At 47.6% G+C, this 18,641-nt stretch overlaps 1 protein-coding gene across 1 annotated transcript in view; it reads left to right on the plus strand.

Moving 5' to 3' along the window:
* The first annotated feature begins 319 nt into the window (after nt 1-319).
* The window catches only part of TMEM208 (transmembrane protein 208), a 178,104-nt gene continuing 159,782 nt past the window's right edge, over nt 320-18,641 (plus strand). Inside the window, exon 1 of the mRNA XM_063948700.1 lies at nt 320-473. Within this exon, the coding sequence (XP_063804770.1) occupies nt 468-473 (6 nt within the window). The 5' untranslated portion in view covers nt 320-467. The remainder of the gene's footprint in view (nt 474-18,641) is intronic.

Genomic DNA, 18,641 nt, shown 5'->3' on the forward strand with positions numbered 1-18,641 from the left:
CTGCACAGGCGTTCGCACTTCTGCTAAGCTAAAATACCTCCCCAGTGGGCGGCGGCATAGCGTTTGCACGGCTGCTAAAACCAGCCAGCGAGCGATCAACTCGGAATGACCCCCAAATCGGTACAAATCCGAAAGGGGCGTGGCCTCGGGTAAAGGGTGGCGTGGCCACGCCCCTTTCTCGATACTTTCAATGGAAGTTTGAAGACCCAAAAATCGGTACAGACCACGGTATGTGACCACCAGTGTCCGCTGCACTGCCGTATATAGCCCTAAACTCCTCCCTGATCCGCCCACTGGCGCGCATATACGCTCATGCGCAGTAACTCCGGAAGGCTGACGGGTGACATAAGAAGTGAGGGCGGAAAACATTCCTGCACTTCCGCCCGTGTGTGTCCGCGGTTATGTGACGTCTGTATTGGTTGCCGGATGTGTCCTATGTGCTGAGGTGGAGATGTGTGTTGGCACTCATGGCGGTGAGAGACGGAGAGCTTAAATCTCATAGATATAATAGGGCAACTTCTCTGAGGGTGTTATAGAGTTCCCACCGACTAACTGAGCGGCAGCCATCTTTACTGCGGGCAGCAGTTTACTAAACGTCTAATTATTAATCTGTAGCCAACTCTGCTGTGCCACTAATGACTATACTGTACCATAATGTTCTATACTGTGCCACTAATGGCCATAATGTTCTATACTGTACCATAATGTTCTATACTGTGCCACTAATGGCCATAATGTTCTATACTGTGCCACTAATGGCCATAATGTTCTATACTGTGCCACTAATGACCATAATGTTCTATACTGTGCCACTAATGACTATACTGTACCATAATGTTCTATACTGTGCCACTAATGACCATAATGTTCTATACTGTGCCACTAATGACTATACTGTACCATAATGTTCTATACTGTGCCACTAATGGCCATAATGTTCTATACTGTGCCACTAATGACCATAATGTTCTATACTGTGCCACTAATGACTGTACCACTAATGACTATACTGTACCATAATGTTCTATACTGGGCCACTAATGGCCATAATATTCTATACTGTGCCACTAATGACCATAATGTTCTATACTGTGCCACTAATGACTGTACTGTACCACTAATGACTATACTGTACCATAATGTTCTATACTGTGCCACTAATGGCCATAATGTTCTATACTGGGCCACTAATGACTATACTGTACCATAATGTTCTGTACTGTGCCACTAATGGCCATAATGTTCTATACTGGGCCACTAATGACTATACTGTACCATAATGTTCTATACTGTGCCACTAATGACCATAATGTTCTATACTGTGCCACTAATGACTATACTGTACCATAATGTTCTATACTGTGCCACTAATGGCCATAATGTTCTATAATGTGCCACTAATGGCCATAATGTTCTATACTGTGCCACTAATGACCATAATGTTCTATACTGTGCCACTAATGACTGTACTGTACCACTAATGACTATACTGTACTGTGCCACTAATGACTATACTGTACCATAATGTTCTATACTGGGCCACTAATGACTATACTGTACTGTACCATAATGTCCTATACAGTGCCACTAATGACTACACTGTACTCTACCATAATGTTCTATACTGTGCCACTAAAGACGATACTGTACTGTGCCACTAAGGACCATACTCTACCATAATTTTCTATACTGTGCCACTAATGTCTATACTGTACTGTACCACTAATGACTATACTATACCATAATGTTCTATACTGTACCACTAATGACTGTACTGTACCAATAATGGCTATACTGTACGATGTTCTATACTGTGCCACTAATGACTATACTGTACCATAATGTTCTATACTGTGCCACTAATGACCATACTGTACTCTACCATTAATGACTATACTGTACCATAATGTTCTATACTGTGCCACTAATGACGATACAGTACCATAATGTTCTATACTGTATCACTAATGATACTGTACCATAATGTTCTATACTGTGCCACTAATAACCATACTGTACTGTACCACTAATGACTGTACTGTACCATAATGTTCTATAATGTGCCTCTAATGACCATACTGGACTGTGCCACTAATGACTATACTGCACTGTACCACTAATGACAATACTGTACCATAATGTTCTATACTGTGCCACTAATGACCATAATGTGCTATACTGTACAATTAATGGCTGTACTCTACCACTAATGACCATACTGTACTGTACCACTAATGACTATACCATAATGTGCTATTCTCTACTAATAATGGCTGCACTGTGCTGTACCACTAATGACCATATTGTACCATAATGTTCTATACTGTACCACCAATGGCCGCACTGTACTGTACTACTAATGACTGCACTGTACCACTAATGACTATACTGTTCTATACTATACCACACTGACTGACCATACTGTACCATAATGTTCTATACTGTACCACCAATGGCCGCACTGTACCACCAATGGCCGCACTGTACCACCAATGGCCGTACTGTACCACTAATGACTATAATGTTCTATACTATACCACTGACTGCACTGTACCACTAATGACCGTAGTGTACCATTAATGACTAGTGTTCTATACTGTACCACACTGACTAATGACCATACTGTACCACTGACTATACTGTACCATTATGGCCACACTGTACTACTAATTACTGCACTGTACCACTAATGGCTATACTTTTCTATACTGTACCACTAAAGACTATACTGTTCTATACTGTACCACTAAAGACTATACTGTTCTATACTGTACCACTAATGACTGTACTGTTCTAAACTGTACCACTAATGGCTATACTGTAACACTAACTGTTATACTATTCTATACTGTATTACTAATGGCTATACTGTTCTATACTGTACCACTAATGGCTCTACTGTACCATTAATGACTATACAGTTCTATTCTGTACCAGTAGTGGATATATTCTACTAAACTAACATTAGTGGCTGTACTCTACTGTATCATTAATGCCTTTACTACTCATTACTGTACTGTGCTGTTTTACTAATGACTATACTTTACTTCTCATGAATGCACTGTAGTGTCTGTACTTATAACTATACTGTACTCTTTTGTACATCGGCTGATGGGCCCATGTGTATATAAAAGATGTTACAGAACAATATATACTGTACTGTATCATTAATTACTGTAGGAGCAAACTCCTTACCACTGCCCATCGGCTATCCGGCCCGTGTGTGTGTGTGTGTGTGTGTGTGTGTATAATGTGACAGAACATTTATACTGTACCAGTGATTACTGTAGGAGCAGACTCCTTACCACTGCCCATCGGCTATCCGGCCCGTGTGTGTGTATAATGTGGCAGAACATTTATACTGTACCATTAATTACTATAGGAGCAGACTCCTTACCACTGTCCATCAGCTATCCGGCCCATGTGTGTGTGTATAATGTAACAGAACATTATACTGTACCACTAATTACTGTAGGGAAAGACTATATATATATATATATATATATACTGGGAATCCATTTAGTTCTGCACCTGCGCGGTCGCCGGAATGTGCACGCGCTTCGTTGCCCAGGAACAGCCCCCCGCCGGGCAACGACTAGAAGAACGAAGAAAGCGATCGCAGGAAGACGTTCTGGGTTGGCAACTCACCGTTTTCTGTGTGTGGTGAATCCAACGCAGGCGTGTCTAGGCATTTGGAGGGCGTATGTCTGACGTCAATTTCGGGACCTGCATCGCTGAATCGATTGCACAGGGTAAGTAACTGTTACCCTGGTCTACTTCTACACAAAGATTTTTTTTGCATAGCAGGACTGCACAAGCGTTCGCAGCCTTGCTATGCAAAGGCCTCCCCCATAGGCGTCGTCGAGTTGATTGCACGGGCAGCAAAAAGTTGCTACATGCGATCAACTTGGAATGACCTCCTATGAGCGGATCCTGCAGCTCACTAGCGCCATTTTCCCTCTGCAGTGGACACACGCTGAGTGACAGGGACGCGCAGCTCCTCTGGAAAAACTCCAGATTACTTCAGTGGTACCAGGGGGTCATGGCTGGGGGGGGGAGGATTACTAGTGTACTAAGTCACTAGTGGTCATTCCGAGTTGATCGCAGCCAGCAACTTTGTGCTGCTGCGATCAGCTAGTCCACGCCTATGGGGGAGTATATTTTAGCTTAGCAGGGCTGCGATCGCTTGTGCAGCACCGCTAAGATAAAAAAATTTCAAGTAAAACAAGACTAGCCCTGGACATACTTACATACTTACCCTGTGCGACGATCTCAGCGATGCTAGGGCCGGCTTTGACATCAGACATCCGCCCTCCGTTCTCCTGGACACGCCTGCGTTTTCTTCTCCACTCCCCGAAAACGGCAGGTAACGGTCCGGTGACGCCCAGGTACGCCTTCTTTCTCTGGCTGGGTCCACAGGATTATCCACAGGATAACATTGGGGATATTGTCGAGCGACAGCGAAAATGGCACCAACACGGTCACGAGCTTTCTGGCCTCCCAGGATGCATTGGGGCCTCCATCATATAGTCCCGCCCACTGACTCAGTCAGATCAGTTTTTTGCTTGGTGCGGCAGGAGCCGCATGGTCACAGGGCTGCTGTGAAAGCAGCCTCAAGTTTTCATTACTTTAAATTTTTATAGACTTACTGTTTTGGTTTGAGCGACTTCTCTTAACAGCGTCTTAAACGCATATTAGAAAGAGTCGCTCCAACAACTCCCCACCGGGTCGCAACAACGCTTACCTTCGCGGTACAGTGCTGTCTCGACGGGCGTCTGTGTCGGATGTTCTAGCAGGTCCAGCAGACGTTACCAGGCTGTGGCCGGAGCATGGGGAGACAGTGAGTATATGGACTTCCTCTTACTAGAGGGATCAGGACACAGCTACGCTGATTTGGTGGAGACTACAAACAGCGTGTTGATGCGCCGAACATCTCGAGTGTGACAGCGCTACGCTCCGGGGATCATAGGCGCCAGGACTAGGTGAGGCCGCGATCCTGGGAGTTTAAGTCAACGGGGTTTCAGACGCTCTCCTGGCCGTCCCTCCTCAGAGTTCATGGCCAGTTCCCGCGGGTCTCTCGTTTCATGAACTGAATGACCTCACTTCCGGCTCAGACGCTACACGAGGGTACTCGGTCGCAGCTTTAGACGCTGCGGTTGTGTACACTGGATATAAACCCACCAGACCGAGTCGCAGGTCTTTAGCGTCTGTATGCACGTGGAGTCGCTCAGCGTCCGTGTCCTTTGGTGAGCGTCCGTGTCCGTTATCAGTTACCAAGAGCGGCAGTGTACACCAGTAGCGTCTGAATCCACTCGGCGTCTTTCGAGCGTCTTTGCTTGGATATGGAAGTGTGGTGAGTCTCCCTGTATCCCGCTCTCTGGAGGCAGGGTATACAGTACTAAAAATTCCTTCTACTTCTTAGTGTGCACTGTTAATTTTTAGTACCTATTGCATGTGAGACCTGTATATTACTGTGTTTTCTGCATGTTATGTTGAAAAAGAACCAGTTAAACAGAAGTAAAATTTTCCTACTTATGTATAAGTTATTATGGAGGTTGTATTCTCATATGACAATGTCTAATGCTTTAACATGTGACTGACTGCTAGTATGTGTGCTGACTTTTCTGTGTAATGTCAGTCCTGTTCTGATCCTCAAATCAGGTGCACTGTGGTCAGATTGATCTCACCTCTATATACTGATTATAGGGTGATTTTCAGTCACAAATTGTGTAGTCAATATCAGAAAAAATGTCTGTGAGCGGCAAAAGTGATGAGGAGAATTTGTCAAGCACTCCTACAGCCCTAACATGCTTATCTTGTAAGTCAGGGGTAATTGATATGATTCAATTGGTCACTTATGAGGGTTTGTGTGCAAACTGTTTCGCTTTTCAGCGAAGTAAAAAACAGGAGTTAGTTCAACCTCCAGTAGAGCCACCATGGAATATGTTCGCAAAGACTTTATCTTCAATAGCGGACAGGTTAGCTCCAGTAGCACCACCTCGAGGGTTAGGTTACACTATGAACCCATACATGCAGCTCCCTTCCTATGGTTTGGTTCCAGTAGCCTCTACAAGTAACCAAGGGGCAGGTAAGACTAGGACAGATACGTCTGTATGGCAGACTACACAAGAGGATACATCGGATGATGATGCGGAAACAATAGATTCAACTCCGTATGATGATCAGTCGCAGAGCTTTAGTTCAGATGATGTAGCTGAACTTATTAATGCTGTGAAGGCTGTGCTTTCTCTGGAAGAACCAGCCAAGACAGCGTTAAAAGCAAAAGCACCTGTATTCAAACGAACAAAGTCAGTGAAAGCTGAATTTCCAGCGTCAGAGGTGTTGACGGAAATGATGGATGAGTCTTGGGCAGCGCCCGGTAAAAAGTATAAGATTCCTAGGAGATGGGATTCTTATTATCCATTTCCTGCTGGAGATTGTTCGAAGAGAGAAGTTCCTCCAAAAGTAGATGCACATGTTCTGCGACTCATGCACAAATCTGCTTTGCCACTGTCATCTACCTCTTTGAATGATGTCAGAGACAGGAGGGTAGAGAGCCTATTGAAAAATATTTTTTCTCTTGTGGGTGCAGTGGTAAGACCTGCTATGGCTTCGGCCTGGGTAGCAAAGGCAATGGGCGAATGGATAGAGGAACTAGAGAATGACATCCCCTCTCCTACTAGGGAGCAAGAGGATCGTCTTTGCCGTTTAAGACAATCTGCCCAGTATTTAGAAGAAGCAGCCATTGATGTAGGCACTGTTGCTTCTAAAGCTTCAGCCCTGGCAGTAGTCGCTCGCAGAGCAGTCTGGCTACGGACCTGGAAGGCAGATGCGGAGTCCAAGAAGGAATTGGAAGCATTGCCTTTCGTGGGTAATATATTATTTGGAAAACCTTTATCGGATATCCTAGAGTCAGAGGCTGAATCGAAGAAGGTCAGATTTCCGGCTACCTACAACCCTAAGTCCAAGGGTTTAAAATTTCGCTCATTTCGCTGGCAAAGCAAAGCGAAAGGTAAAGAGGAGCCTAAACAACCCCAGTTTAAATCCAGGGGTAGGAAGCAGTGGGCTAGCAAAAAGCCAGCTTCCAAACCTGAACAGAAGCCCTCAGCCTGAAGAGACGGGCCTCCGCCTGGAGGATTCCAGGGTTGGGGGCCGACTCCTGCAATTTGCACACACGTGGCAACAGTCAACAACAGATGCCTGGGTGCAGAAGGTAGTATCTCAGGGGTATGGGTTCCCATTCAGGAGGCAGCCTCCTCAAAGATTTTTTTGCACCAGCCCGTCTCGTATAGAGTCGAAGGCCAATGCCCTGCAAGAAGCAGTCCAAAAATTACTGCAGTCAGGTGTGATTGTCCCAGTACCTCCATCACAAAAGGGACAGGGGTATTACTCCAATCTGTTTCTAATCCAGAAACCAAATGGGTCATATCGACCAATTCTAAATCTGAAGATGTTGAACAATTACATATGGATCCCGAAGTTCCACATGGAGACGTTACGCTCCATAAGGTTGGCTATGGAACCGGGAGACTATATGGTATCTCTGGATGTGCGGGATGCTTACCTACATGTGCCTATAGCACTATCACATCAGTGTTACCTCAGGTTTGCCATCCTCAAGGAACACTTCCAGTTCCAAGCTCTGCCCTTCGGGCTAGCTACAGCACCCAGGGTGTTTACCAAGATCATGGTTGTTATGGCAGCTTGTCTGCGCAAACAAGGGATAAGGATATTCCCATACCTAGACGACCTATTAATCTTAGCACAGTCGCAAGATTTACTGTTGAGCCATCTCCAACAGACGATAGTTTGTTTACAGAGACACGGGTGGCTCATAAATTGGGAGAAGTCGTCCCTGAATCCATCACAGCGGATGGTTCATTTGGGAGCCATATTGGATTCAGACCTACAGAGAGTTCTCTTACCAGAGAAGAAAATAGTCAAGGTGCAAGTCATGGCTCAGGAAGCGTTGCAAGCCCAGACAATGTCAGTCCATGCAGCAATGCGACTGTTGGGTCTGATGGTATCAACGTTCGACATGGTGGAATATGCGCAATTCCACTCCAGACCATTGCAGCATCTCCATTTTGACAAAATGGAACGGAAATCATCAAACAATAAAGAAGCAGATGATAAAGATTCCAGTAAATGTAAAAAGGTCTCTAGCATGGTGGCTACAGACAGACCATTTAAACAAGGGGAGACCCTTTTGGATAAAAGAGTGGCAAGTCCTGACGACAGATGCCAGCCTGCAAGGATGGGGGGCGGTACTCGGAAGCCTGTGGTTCCAGGGAAAATGGACCGCAAGGGAAAGTCGCCTGCCGATAAATCTGTTAGAAATAAGAGCCATTTACTTGGCCCTAGTTCAGGCAAAGGACAATCTACAAGGAAGACCAGTCCAGATCCGCTCAGACAATGCGACGGCAGTAGCATACCTCAATCATCAAGGAGGGACTCACAGCAAGAGTCTGATGGAGGAAGTAACTCCCATTCTAAAGTGGGCAGAACTCCATCTCCCAGCATTGTCAGCAGTATTTGTCCCGGGTGTACTAAATTGGGAAGCGGATTTTCTCAGTCGGCACACCATTCAGGAAACCGAATGGGCACTACACCCAGAAGTGTTTCAGACACTGGTGAACAGATAGGGTCTACCGGAGATAGACCTTATGGCGTCTCGTCTAAACAACAAAGTTCCGAGGTACGGATCAAGAACAAGAGACCCAGGAGCGGTCCTGGTAGACGCACTATCAATGGAATAGAGGTTTCAGCTGGCATATCTGTTCCCTCCAATATCTCTGTTACCCAGAGTTGTGAGAAAGATAAAACAGGCAAAAGGAGCAATCATTCTAATAGCTCCAGCTTGGCCAAGAAGGCATTGGTACACAGATCTGTTGAGAATGTCCGTGGAAGCACCGATACTGCTCCCTCAACGTCCAGATCTGTGAATGCAGGGTCCTTGTTGTCACAGTCATCTGGATCGCCTGTCTTTGACGGCGTGGCTGTTGAAACCTCTATCTTAGAGGCTAAAGGATTTTCAAAGCAAGTAATCCAAACCATGCTTAGAGCAAGAAAGCCTTCTTCGGCCCGTGTATATCATAGAATATGGCAAGCCTATATTCATTGGTGTTCTGGAAAAAATTACAATCCAAGAGCCTTTAAAGTAGCTAGAATTTTGGATTTTCTGCAGGCAGGATTGGATAAGGGGTTGAAGGTTGCTTCCTTGAGGGTGCAAGTCTCAGCGTTGACTGTATGGTTTCAGCAGAAGATTGCTGACCTACAGGATGTACGTACGTTTTTCCAAGGAGTAGTACATATTCAACCTCCATTTGTTCCTCCTGCGGGATGCGGTCAAGATGCCGCCGGACGGAATCCCGGCGGTCGAAATACCGACGCCGGAATCCCGACCGCCACAATCCCGACATAGTCTCCCTCCGTGGGTGTCCACGACACCCATAGAGGGAGAATATAATAGTGTGCCGAGCATAGCGAGGCACCGTGCCCGCAGCGTGGCGAGCGAAGCGAGCCCGCAAGGGGCTGCGTTCCGCTCACCACCCCTGTCGGGATTGTGTGGTCGGGATTCCGGCGTCGGTATTTCGACCGCCGGGATTCCGACCGGCGGCATTTAGTACTGATCCCCCTCCTGCAGCTCCCTGGGATTTGAATTTAGTTCTTAAATTTCTCCAGGGTCCTTTGTTTGAACCACTTGAGAGAGCGGATCTTAAGTGGTTAATGGTTAAAGTTCTTTTTTTACTGGCAATGGCGTCAGCCAGAAGAGTGTCAGATTTAGGAGCATTATCATGTAAGTCTCCTTTCCTAAGTTTTTTTACCAGACAGAGCAGTTCTCAGAACGAGATCTAGTTATCTTCCAAAGGTGGTGTCAAAGTTTCACCTGAATGAAGAGATTGTAGTCCCAGCTTTCCAGGTATCGGGACTATCTGCGGGAGAAGCGTCACTGGACGTGGTCCGGTCTTTAAAAATCTATATAGATCGTACTAGTGCCATCAGGAAAACAGATTCCCTCTTCATCCTCTACGGATTCCATAGGAGAGGTTGGCCTGCTAGTAAACAGACGCTGGCGAGATGGCTCCGAGTGGTAATATCAGAAGCTTATTCTCATGCAGATCTCCCTATTCCGGCTAATGTCTCTGCACACTCTACACGTAAGGTAGGTCCTTCTTGGGCAGCACAACAGGGTGCATCAGCAGAACAGATATGTAGGGCAGCCACATGGTCTTCCATAAACACATTCATTAGACATTATGCCTTGGATACTTTTGCCTCTCATGACGCAGACTTCGGGCAAAAGGTCCTCCTGTGCAATCAGGAGCGTCCCCACCACTAAAATGGCTTTGGGAATCCCAATGTTATCCTGTGGATAATCCTGTGGACCCAGCCAGAGAAATAAACGTTATGGTAAGAACTTACCGTTGATAACGTGATTTCTCTTATGTCCACAGGGATCCCACCCGGACGCATCTGATTTGAGGATCTAGACAAACACTAAAAACCTCTTCCTTCTTGTATGGAAGGGTGTGCATGTGTGTTCTTATCGCCTGTACAGGTCTCTACCTAATGTTCCTGCCTATAATCGCTGTGGAAAGAACTGATCTGACTGAGTCAGTGGGCGGGACTATATGGTGGAGGCCCCAATGCATCCTGGGAGGCCAGAAAGCTCGTGACCGTGTTGGTGCCATTTTCGCTGTCGCTCGACAATATCCCAATGTTATCCTGTGGATACCTGTGGACATAAGAGAAATCACGTTATCAACGGTAAGTTCTTACCATAACGTTTATTTCTGTCAGTCTTCTTGCGGTCGGCTCTGCGACTGATTTCTTCGTTGTAATGGACGTAACCCGGCGACCCCTGTCGCCGGGCAATGTCGCGCATGCGCAGTGCGGCAGCCGCGCATGCGCATTCCGGACCCGTTCGCACTGCAGCGACAAACCGCTGCATGCGAACGGGTCAGAATGACCCCCATTAGCAGTAAGGGCGCAGTGTGCTGGCTCCATATTTTCTCTAACGTCCTAGTGGATGCTCGGGACTCCGTAAGGACCATGGGGATAGACGAGCTCCGCAGGAGACATGGGCACTTTAAGAAAGAATTTAGGTTCTGGTGTGCACTGGCTCCTCCCTCTACGCCCCTCCTCCAGACCTCCATTTGATACTGTGCCCAGACGAGCTGGGTGCTTTTCAGTGAGCTCTCCTGAGTTCGCTGAGAGAAAGTATTTTGTTAGGTTTTTTATTTTCAGGGAGCTCTGCTGGCAACAGACTCCCTGCATCGTGGGACAGAGGGGAGAGAAGCAGCCCTACTCTCTGAAGCTAGGTCCTGCTTCTTAGGCTACTGGACACCATTAGCTCCAGAGGGATCGTACGCAGGATCTCACCCTCGCCGTCCGATCCCAGAGCCGCGCCGCCGTCCCCCTCGCAGAGCCGGAAGACAGAAGCCGGGTGAGTATGAGAAGCAAGAAGACTTCAAATCGGCGGCAGAAGACTCCGTTCTTCACTGAGGTAACGCACAGCACTGCTTCGCGACCAACCGATTCTGATTCAGTCAGACAACATCACCGCAGTAGCTCATGTAAACCGTCAAGGCGGCACAAGGAGCAGAGTGGCGATGGCGGAAGCCACCAAGATTCTTCGCTGGGCGGAGAATCACGTAAGCGCACTGTCAGCAGTGTTCATCCCGCGAGTGGACAACTGGGAAGCAGACTTCCTCAGCAGACACGACCTACACCCGGGAGAGTGGGGACTTCATCAAGAAGTCTTCGCACAGATTACAAGTCGGTGGGAACTGCCACAGGTGAACATGATGGCATCCCGCCTCAACAAAAAGCTACAGAGGTATTGCGCCAGGTCAAGAGACCCTCAGGCGATAGCTGTAGACGCCCTGGTGACACCGTGGGTGTTCCAGTCGGTCTATGTATTTCCTCCTCTTCCTCTCATACCCAAGGTGCTGAGGATAATAAGAAAAAGAGGAGTGAGAACAATACTCATTGTTCCAGATTGGCCACAAAGGACTTGGTATCCAGATCTGCAAGAAATGCTCAGAGGACCCGTGGCCTCTTCCTCTAAGACAGGACTTGTTGCAACAGGGGCCCTGTCTGTTCCAAGACTTACCGCGGCTGCGTTTGACGGCATGGCGGTTGAACGCCGGATCCTAGCAGAGAAAGGCATTCCGGATGAGGTCATTCCTACGCTGATAAAGGCTAGGAAGGACGTGACAGCTCAACATTATCACCGTATATGGCGAAAATATGTTGCTTGGTGTGAGGCCAGGAATGCTCCTACGGAGGAATTCCAGCTGGGCTGTTTCCTTCACTTCCTACAGTCCGGAGTGAATTTGGGACTAAAATTGGGTTCCATTAAGGTCCAGATTTCGGCCCTATCCATTTTCTTTCAGAAAGAGTTGGCTTCTCTACCTGAAGTTCAGACGTTTGTAAAGGGAGTGCTGCATATTTAGCCCCCTTTTGTGCCTCCAGTGGCACCTTGGGATCTTAACGTGGTGTTGAGTTTCCTGAAATCCCACTGGTTTGAACCACTCAAAACGGTGGAGTTGAAATATCTCACGTGGAAGGTGGTCATGCTATTAGCCTTGGCTTCGGCTAGGCGTGTGTCAGAGTTGGCGGCTTTGTCACATAAAAGCCCCTATCTGGTTTTCCATGCGGATAGAGCAGAATTGCGGACCCGTCCACAATTCCTACCGAAAAGTGGTTTCATCCTTTCATATAAACCAACCTATTGTGGTGCCTGTGGCTACTACTGACTTGGAGGATTGTGGTCAGGGCTTTGAAGGTTTATGTAGCCAGAACGGCTAGGGTCAGGAAAACAGAGTCTTTGTTTATCCTGTATGCTTCCAACAAGCTTGGTGCTCCTGCTTCAAAGCAAACTATTGCTCGCTGGATCTGTAACACGATTCAGCAGGCTCATTCTGCGGCTGGATTGCCGCTGCCAAAATCCGTTAAGGCCCATTCCACTAGGAAGGTGAGCTCCTCTTGGGCGGCTGCCCGAGGGGTCTCGGCATTACAGCTTTGCCGAGCGGCTACTTGGTCAGGTTCAAACACTTTTGCAAAGTTCTACAAGTTTGATACCCTGGCTGAGGAGGACCTAGTGTTTGCTCAATCGGTGCTGCAGAGTCATCCGCACTCTCCCGCCCGTTTGGGAGCTTTGGTATAATCCCCATGGTCCTTACGGAGTCCCCAGCATCCACTAGGACGTTAGAGAAAATAAGATTTTGCTTACCGGTAAATTTATTTCTCGTAGTCCGTAGTGGATGCTGGGCGCCCGTTCCAAGTGCGGACTTCTTCTGCAATACTTGTATATAGTTATGGTTGCATCAGGGTTGGACCTGATGCTCTGTTTTTTGTCATACTGTTAACTGGTTGTTATCACATGTTATACGGTGTGGCTGGTATGAATCTTGCTCTGTATTACCAAAATCCTTTCCTTGTACTGTCAGCTCTTCTGGGCACAGTTTCTCTAACTGAGGTCTGGAGGAGGGGCATAGAGGGAGGAGCCAGTGCATACCAGAACCTAAATTCTTTCTTAAAGTGCCCATGTCTCCTGCGGGTTAATTGTGCATTTAGCCTCTTTGTGTGTATGTGTGTGTGCTGTCACAGTATGTCAGACAAAGAGTGTGTTTCATGTAAGGCACAGTGTTCCTCTTCTCCAGGGGGTTCACTGCAGTGTACTCAGTGCAGTATACCTTCCCAGGCTAGCAAGGCAGTGCCAGCATGGCTGGACTCCATTAGGGGAATGATTTCCAATATTTCTACTAAATTGTCCCGCAATAAGAAAGAGACGCAATACTTAGGACATTCTGTGACTGAGTTTATGAATAGAGACTCAGTACCCAAACCAGTGTCTCAGTCCCCTGCCATTTGTCCGCAAAAACGTACTTTGGCCCATATCCTGCAGTCTGATGATGAAGGGTCAGACACGGAGTAGGGGAGGTGGACTCAGAGGTGGGGGAGGCTACTCTGTCACAGGGAATAGGCTCTCATAGAGGCTATCATAGAAGTTCTGCATATTCCTGATAAGGGCCCTCATTCCGAGTTGATCGCTAGTTGCCGTTGTTCCCAGCGCAGCGATCAGGCTATAAATCGGCACTTCTGCGCATGCATATGCGGCTCAGTGTGCACGCGCAATGTACTTTCACAAAAGCCGATGCCGTTTTACACAAGCTCTAGCGACGCTTATCAGTCGCACTGCTGGCCGCAGAGTGATTGACAGAAAGTGGGTGTTTCTGGGTGGTAACTGACCGTTTTCGGGGAGTGTGTGTAAAAACGCAGGCGTGCCAGATAAAAACACAGGAGTGGCTGGGGAAACATAGGCGTGGCTGGCCGAACGCAGGGCGTGTTTGTGACGTCAAAACAGGAACTAAATAGTTTGAAGTGATCGCAAGCTAGGAGTAGGTCTCGAGCTACTCAGAAACTGCACACTTTTTTTTTTTTTTTTTTTTGTAGCAGCGCTGCGATCCTTTCGTTCGCACTTCTGCTAAGATACACTCCCAGAGGGTGGCGGCTTAGCGTTTGCACTGCTGCTAAAAGCAGGTAGCGAGCGACCAACTCGGAATGAGGGCCAAGGTGTCAGAGGAGAGTGAGGAATCTTATTTTAATATAAAAAATAAATCCTCAGTCACTTTTCTTGTGTCAAAGGAATTGAATACCCTGTTTGAAGAACTGTGGGTTAATCCTGATAGCAACCTTTTAGGTATTTGAAATTTCCTATCATCTTTTCCTTTTCCTCTTGAGGATAGGGAAAAAATGGGAAAATCCACCGATAGCGGATCCATCAATATCCAGGCTGTCACGAAAAATTGTATTGCCTTTCCCGGGTGCAGCCTCCCTAAAAGACACTTCTGATCGTAGAATTGAGACTACACTCAAATCCTTGTACACAGCTGATTTGGTGGCCCGTAGACCCCCTATAGCATGTGGGTGGATCACGAAGGCCATTGCCAAATCTTTGGGTAACCTAATTGAGGGGTTAGATTCCTTGCCCCGAGGGGAGACTATTTTACTCCTGCAACATATACAGGACTCTGCAAACTTTATGGTGGAAGCCAAAAAAAGAAATAGGCTTGCTTAATGCACGCACCACAGCTATGGCAGTGTCAGCATGCAGAGGCTTATGGCTATGCCAGTGGACAGCTGACGTGGACTCCAGGAAAGGCGTGGAGGGCCACCCTTCACAGGAGAGGCCTTTATTTGGAGATGAACTACACAAATGGATCTCCAAAGTCTACATATCTTCCTTCTGCAGCTCCCCCAGCCAGGAAAGCCTACTCAGGACCTAATCTACAGTCCTTTTCGGACTACCAAGTTTAATGGAAAAGCCAGAGGTTCTTCTACAGCCACTAGAGGTAAACCACGCAAACAAGCAACTGCCAGTGCGCAGGAACAGAGCTCAAGCTCTGCTTCCTCAAAGCCTTCAGCATGACGGTGGGCCGTGATGCCTGGAGGTCTGTCAGGTTGGAGCCCGGCTAAAATTCTTCAGTCACATCTGGACAGGTTCGTGCCAGGATCCCTGGGTCATAGATCTCGTTTCCGAGGGCTACAGACTGGAGTTTCAGGAGCTCCCATCTCACAGATTCTTCAAACCAGGCTTATCAGTTTCACAGGAAGCAAGTATAACTTTACAGGATGCCATTCAAAAACTGGTAAAGACTCAGGTCATTGTTCCAGTTCCACCTCATCTGCAAAACAAGGGGTATTATTCCAACTTGTTTGTAGTACCGAAACTGGACGGTTCGGTGGGACCGATTTTGAACCTCAAGTCGTTGAACCCGTACTTACAAGTGTTCAAATTCAAGATGGAGTCTCTGGGAGCGGTGATCTCGGGTCTGGAGGAGGGGGAGTTCTTGGTGTCTCTGGATATCAAGGATGTGTACCTTCACATTCCGATCTGGCCGGCTCATCAGGCTTATCTACGGTTTGCACTGCATGACTGTCACTACCAGTTTCAGGCCCTGCCATTTGGTCTCTCCATGGCACCAAGAGTATTCACCAAAGTGATGGCAGAGATGATGTTTCTACTCCGCAAATAGGGAGTGAACATAATTCCATACCTGGACGATCTTCTGATAAAGGCCAGCATTGGCCTCTCAACCACACTACTCCTGGATCACAGGTGGATTCTGAACTTCCCAAAATCTCACATGGAACCGACGCAGAGGCTTCCTTTTCTGAGAATGATACTGGACACAGAGTCTCAGAGAGTGTTCTTTCCCTTGGAGAAGGCTATGGGAATCCCGTCGCTGGTTCGGGCTGTCCTGAAGCAGACCCGGATCTCGGTGCATCTGCGCATTCGCCTTCTGGGGAAAATAGTGGCCTCTTTCAAGGCGCTTCAGTATAGAAGGTTTCATGCGAGGCCCTTCCAGCTCAATCTATTGGACAAATGGTCCGGATCGCATCTTCACATGCACCAGAGGATCTGTCTGTCACCAAGAGTCAGGATCTCCCTTCTGTGGTGGCTACAGACTTCTCACCTCGTCGAGGGGCGGAGGTTCGGGATTCAGAATTGGATTCTGCTAACCACAGACGCAAGCCTCAGAGGATGGGGAGCAGTTACCCAGGGGGTGTAGTTTCAAGAAAGATGGTCCTTCCGATAAACATCTTGGAACTCAGGGCTGTCTACAGCGCCCTTCTATAGGCCTCATCTCTACCTTGGATCAGGCCATTCAAGTCCAGTCGGACAAAATGTGACGGCGGTAACGTACATAAACCGACAGGGCAGAACGAAAAGTAGAGCAGCAATGTCAGAGGTGTCCAAAATTCTCCTCTGGCCGGAAAAACACGCCATGGCGTTGTCGGCGGTCTTCATTCCGGGAGTAGACAGCTGGGAAGCAGACTTCCTCAGCAGACACGACCTACACCCGGAGGAGTGGGGCCTCCACCCGGAGGTGTTCTGGTGGTTGACATGTCGGTGGGGAGATCCACAAATTGACATGATGGCCTCTCGACTCAACAAGAAGCTCAAGCGGTATATTTCCAGGTCGAGAGACCCACAAGCAGTAGCGGTAGACGCTCTGACAACACCGTGGGTCTACCAGCTGGTGTACGTGTTTCCTCCACTTCCTCTGGTCTTAAGAATTCTAAAGAGAATAAAAAGGGAAAAGGTTCAAGCAATCCTCATTGCTCCGGACTGGCCTCGAAGGGCCTGGTACGTTGATCATCTCGAGATGCTGGTCTACCTCTTCGCGAGGATCTTCTGCAACAGGGCCCGTTCATCTATCAAGACTTACCATGGCTACATTTAACGGCATGGAAGTTGAACGGCTGATTCTAGCCAGGAGAGGGATTCCTTACAGGGTTATCCTGACTATGATCCAAGCGAGGAATGGGGTAACGTCTAAACATTACCATCGTATCTGGAAGAAGTATGTCTCTTGGTGTGAGAGCAAACAATATTCTGCGGTGGAATTTCTTCTGGAACGTTTCCTGCTTTTTCTGCAGTCGGGAGTGTATGTGGGCCTTCGCCTAAGTTCCATTAAAGTGCAGATTTCGGCCTTGTCTATTTACTTTCAGCAACAATAGGCTTCTCTCCCTGAGGTCCAGACGTTCTTGAAAGGTGTTCTGCACATCCAGCCTCCCTTTGTGCCCCCCACGGCACCTTCGAATCTCAATGTGGCGCTGCAGTTACTCCAGTCAGACTGGTTTGAACCGTTACAGGAGGTTGAAGTAAAATATCTTATGTGGAAGACTGTCACACTGTTGGCCTTGGCTTCAGCAAGACGTGTGTCGGAGCTGGGGGCGTTGTCTCACAAGAGCCCCTACTTAATTTTCCATGAGTACAGAGCTGAACTCGGAACTCGTCAGCAATTTCTTCCTAAAGTGGTGTCCATGTTTCACATCAACCAACCTATTGCGGTTCTGGCTGTTACGGACACCTCTGCTACTTCAAAGTCTTTGTATGTTGTGAGGGCTTTGAAGGTGTATGTGAAAAGAACAGCTCGTCACAGGAAATCTGACTCGCTGTTTGTTCTTTATGATCCCAATAAGATTGGTTGTCCTGCTTCAAAGCAGTCTATTGCATGCTGGACCAGTCTCCCTTTTCAGCATGCTTATTCCACAGCAGGATTGCCGGCTCCAAAATCTGTACAGGCCCACTCTACTAGGTCGGTGGGTTCTTCTTGGGCGGCTGCCCGGGGTGTCTCGGCTTTACAGCTCTGCCGAGCGACTACTTGGTCGGGTTCGAACACGTTTGCAAAGTTTTACAAGTTCAATACTTTGGCCTCTGAGGACGTTCAGTTTGGTAAGTCAGTTCTGCAGGAACCTCAGCACTCTCCCACCCAGTTTGGGAGCTTTAGTACTTCCCTATGGTACTGAATGGATTCCCAGTATCCCCAAGGACGTAAACGAAAATAGGATTTTAATTACCTACCGGTAAATTCTTTTCTCGTAGTCTGTAGAGGATACTGGGCGCCCGCCCGGTGCTTCGTTCTTCCTGCACTGTTACTTGGTTAAGTATTCTGGTTGGTTCAGCTGTTGCTGTTCCTGGTTTCATGTTTGGTTAGCATGGCTTTCCTCTTGGTCTGTGTGTGCTGGTTCGGAATCTTACCACATTGTATGTCTGTCTTCTCGGGCACGGTTTCCTAGACTGAGTCTGGTAGGAGGGGCATAGAGGGAGGAGCCAGCGCACA

The sequence above is a fragment of the Pseudophryne corroboree genome, assembly GCF_028390025.1.
Source record: "Pseudophryne corroboree isolate aPseCor3 chromosome 11 unlocalized genomic scaffold, aPseCor3.hap2 SUPER_11_unloc_5, whole genome shotgun sequence".
NCBI lineage: Eukaryota > Metazoa > Chordata > Amphibia > Anura > Myobatrachidae > Pseudophryne > Pseudophryne corroboree.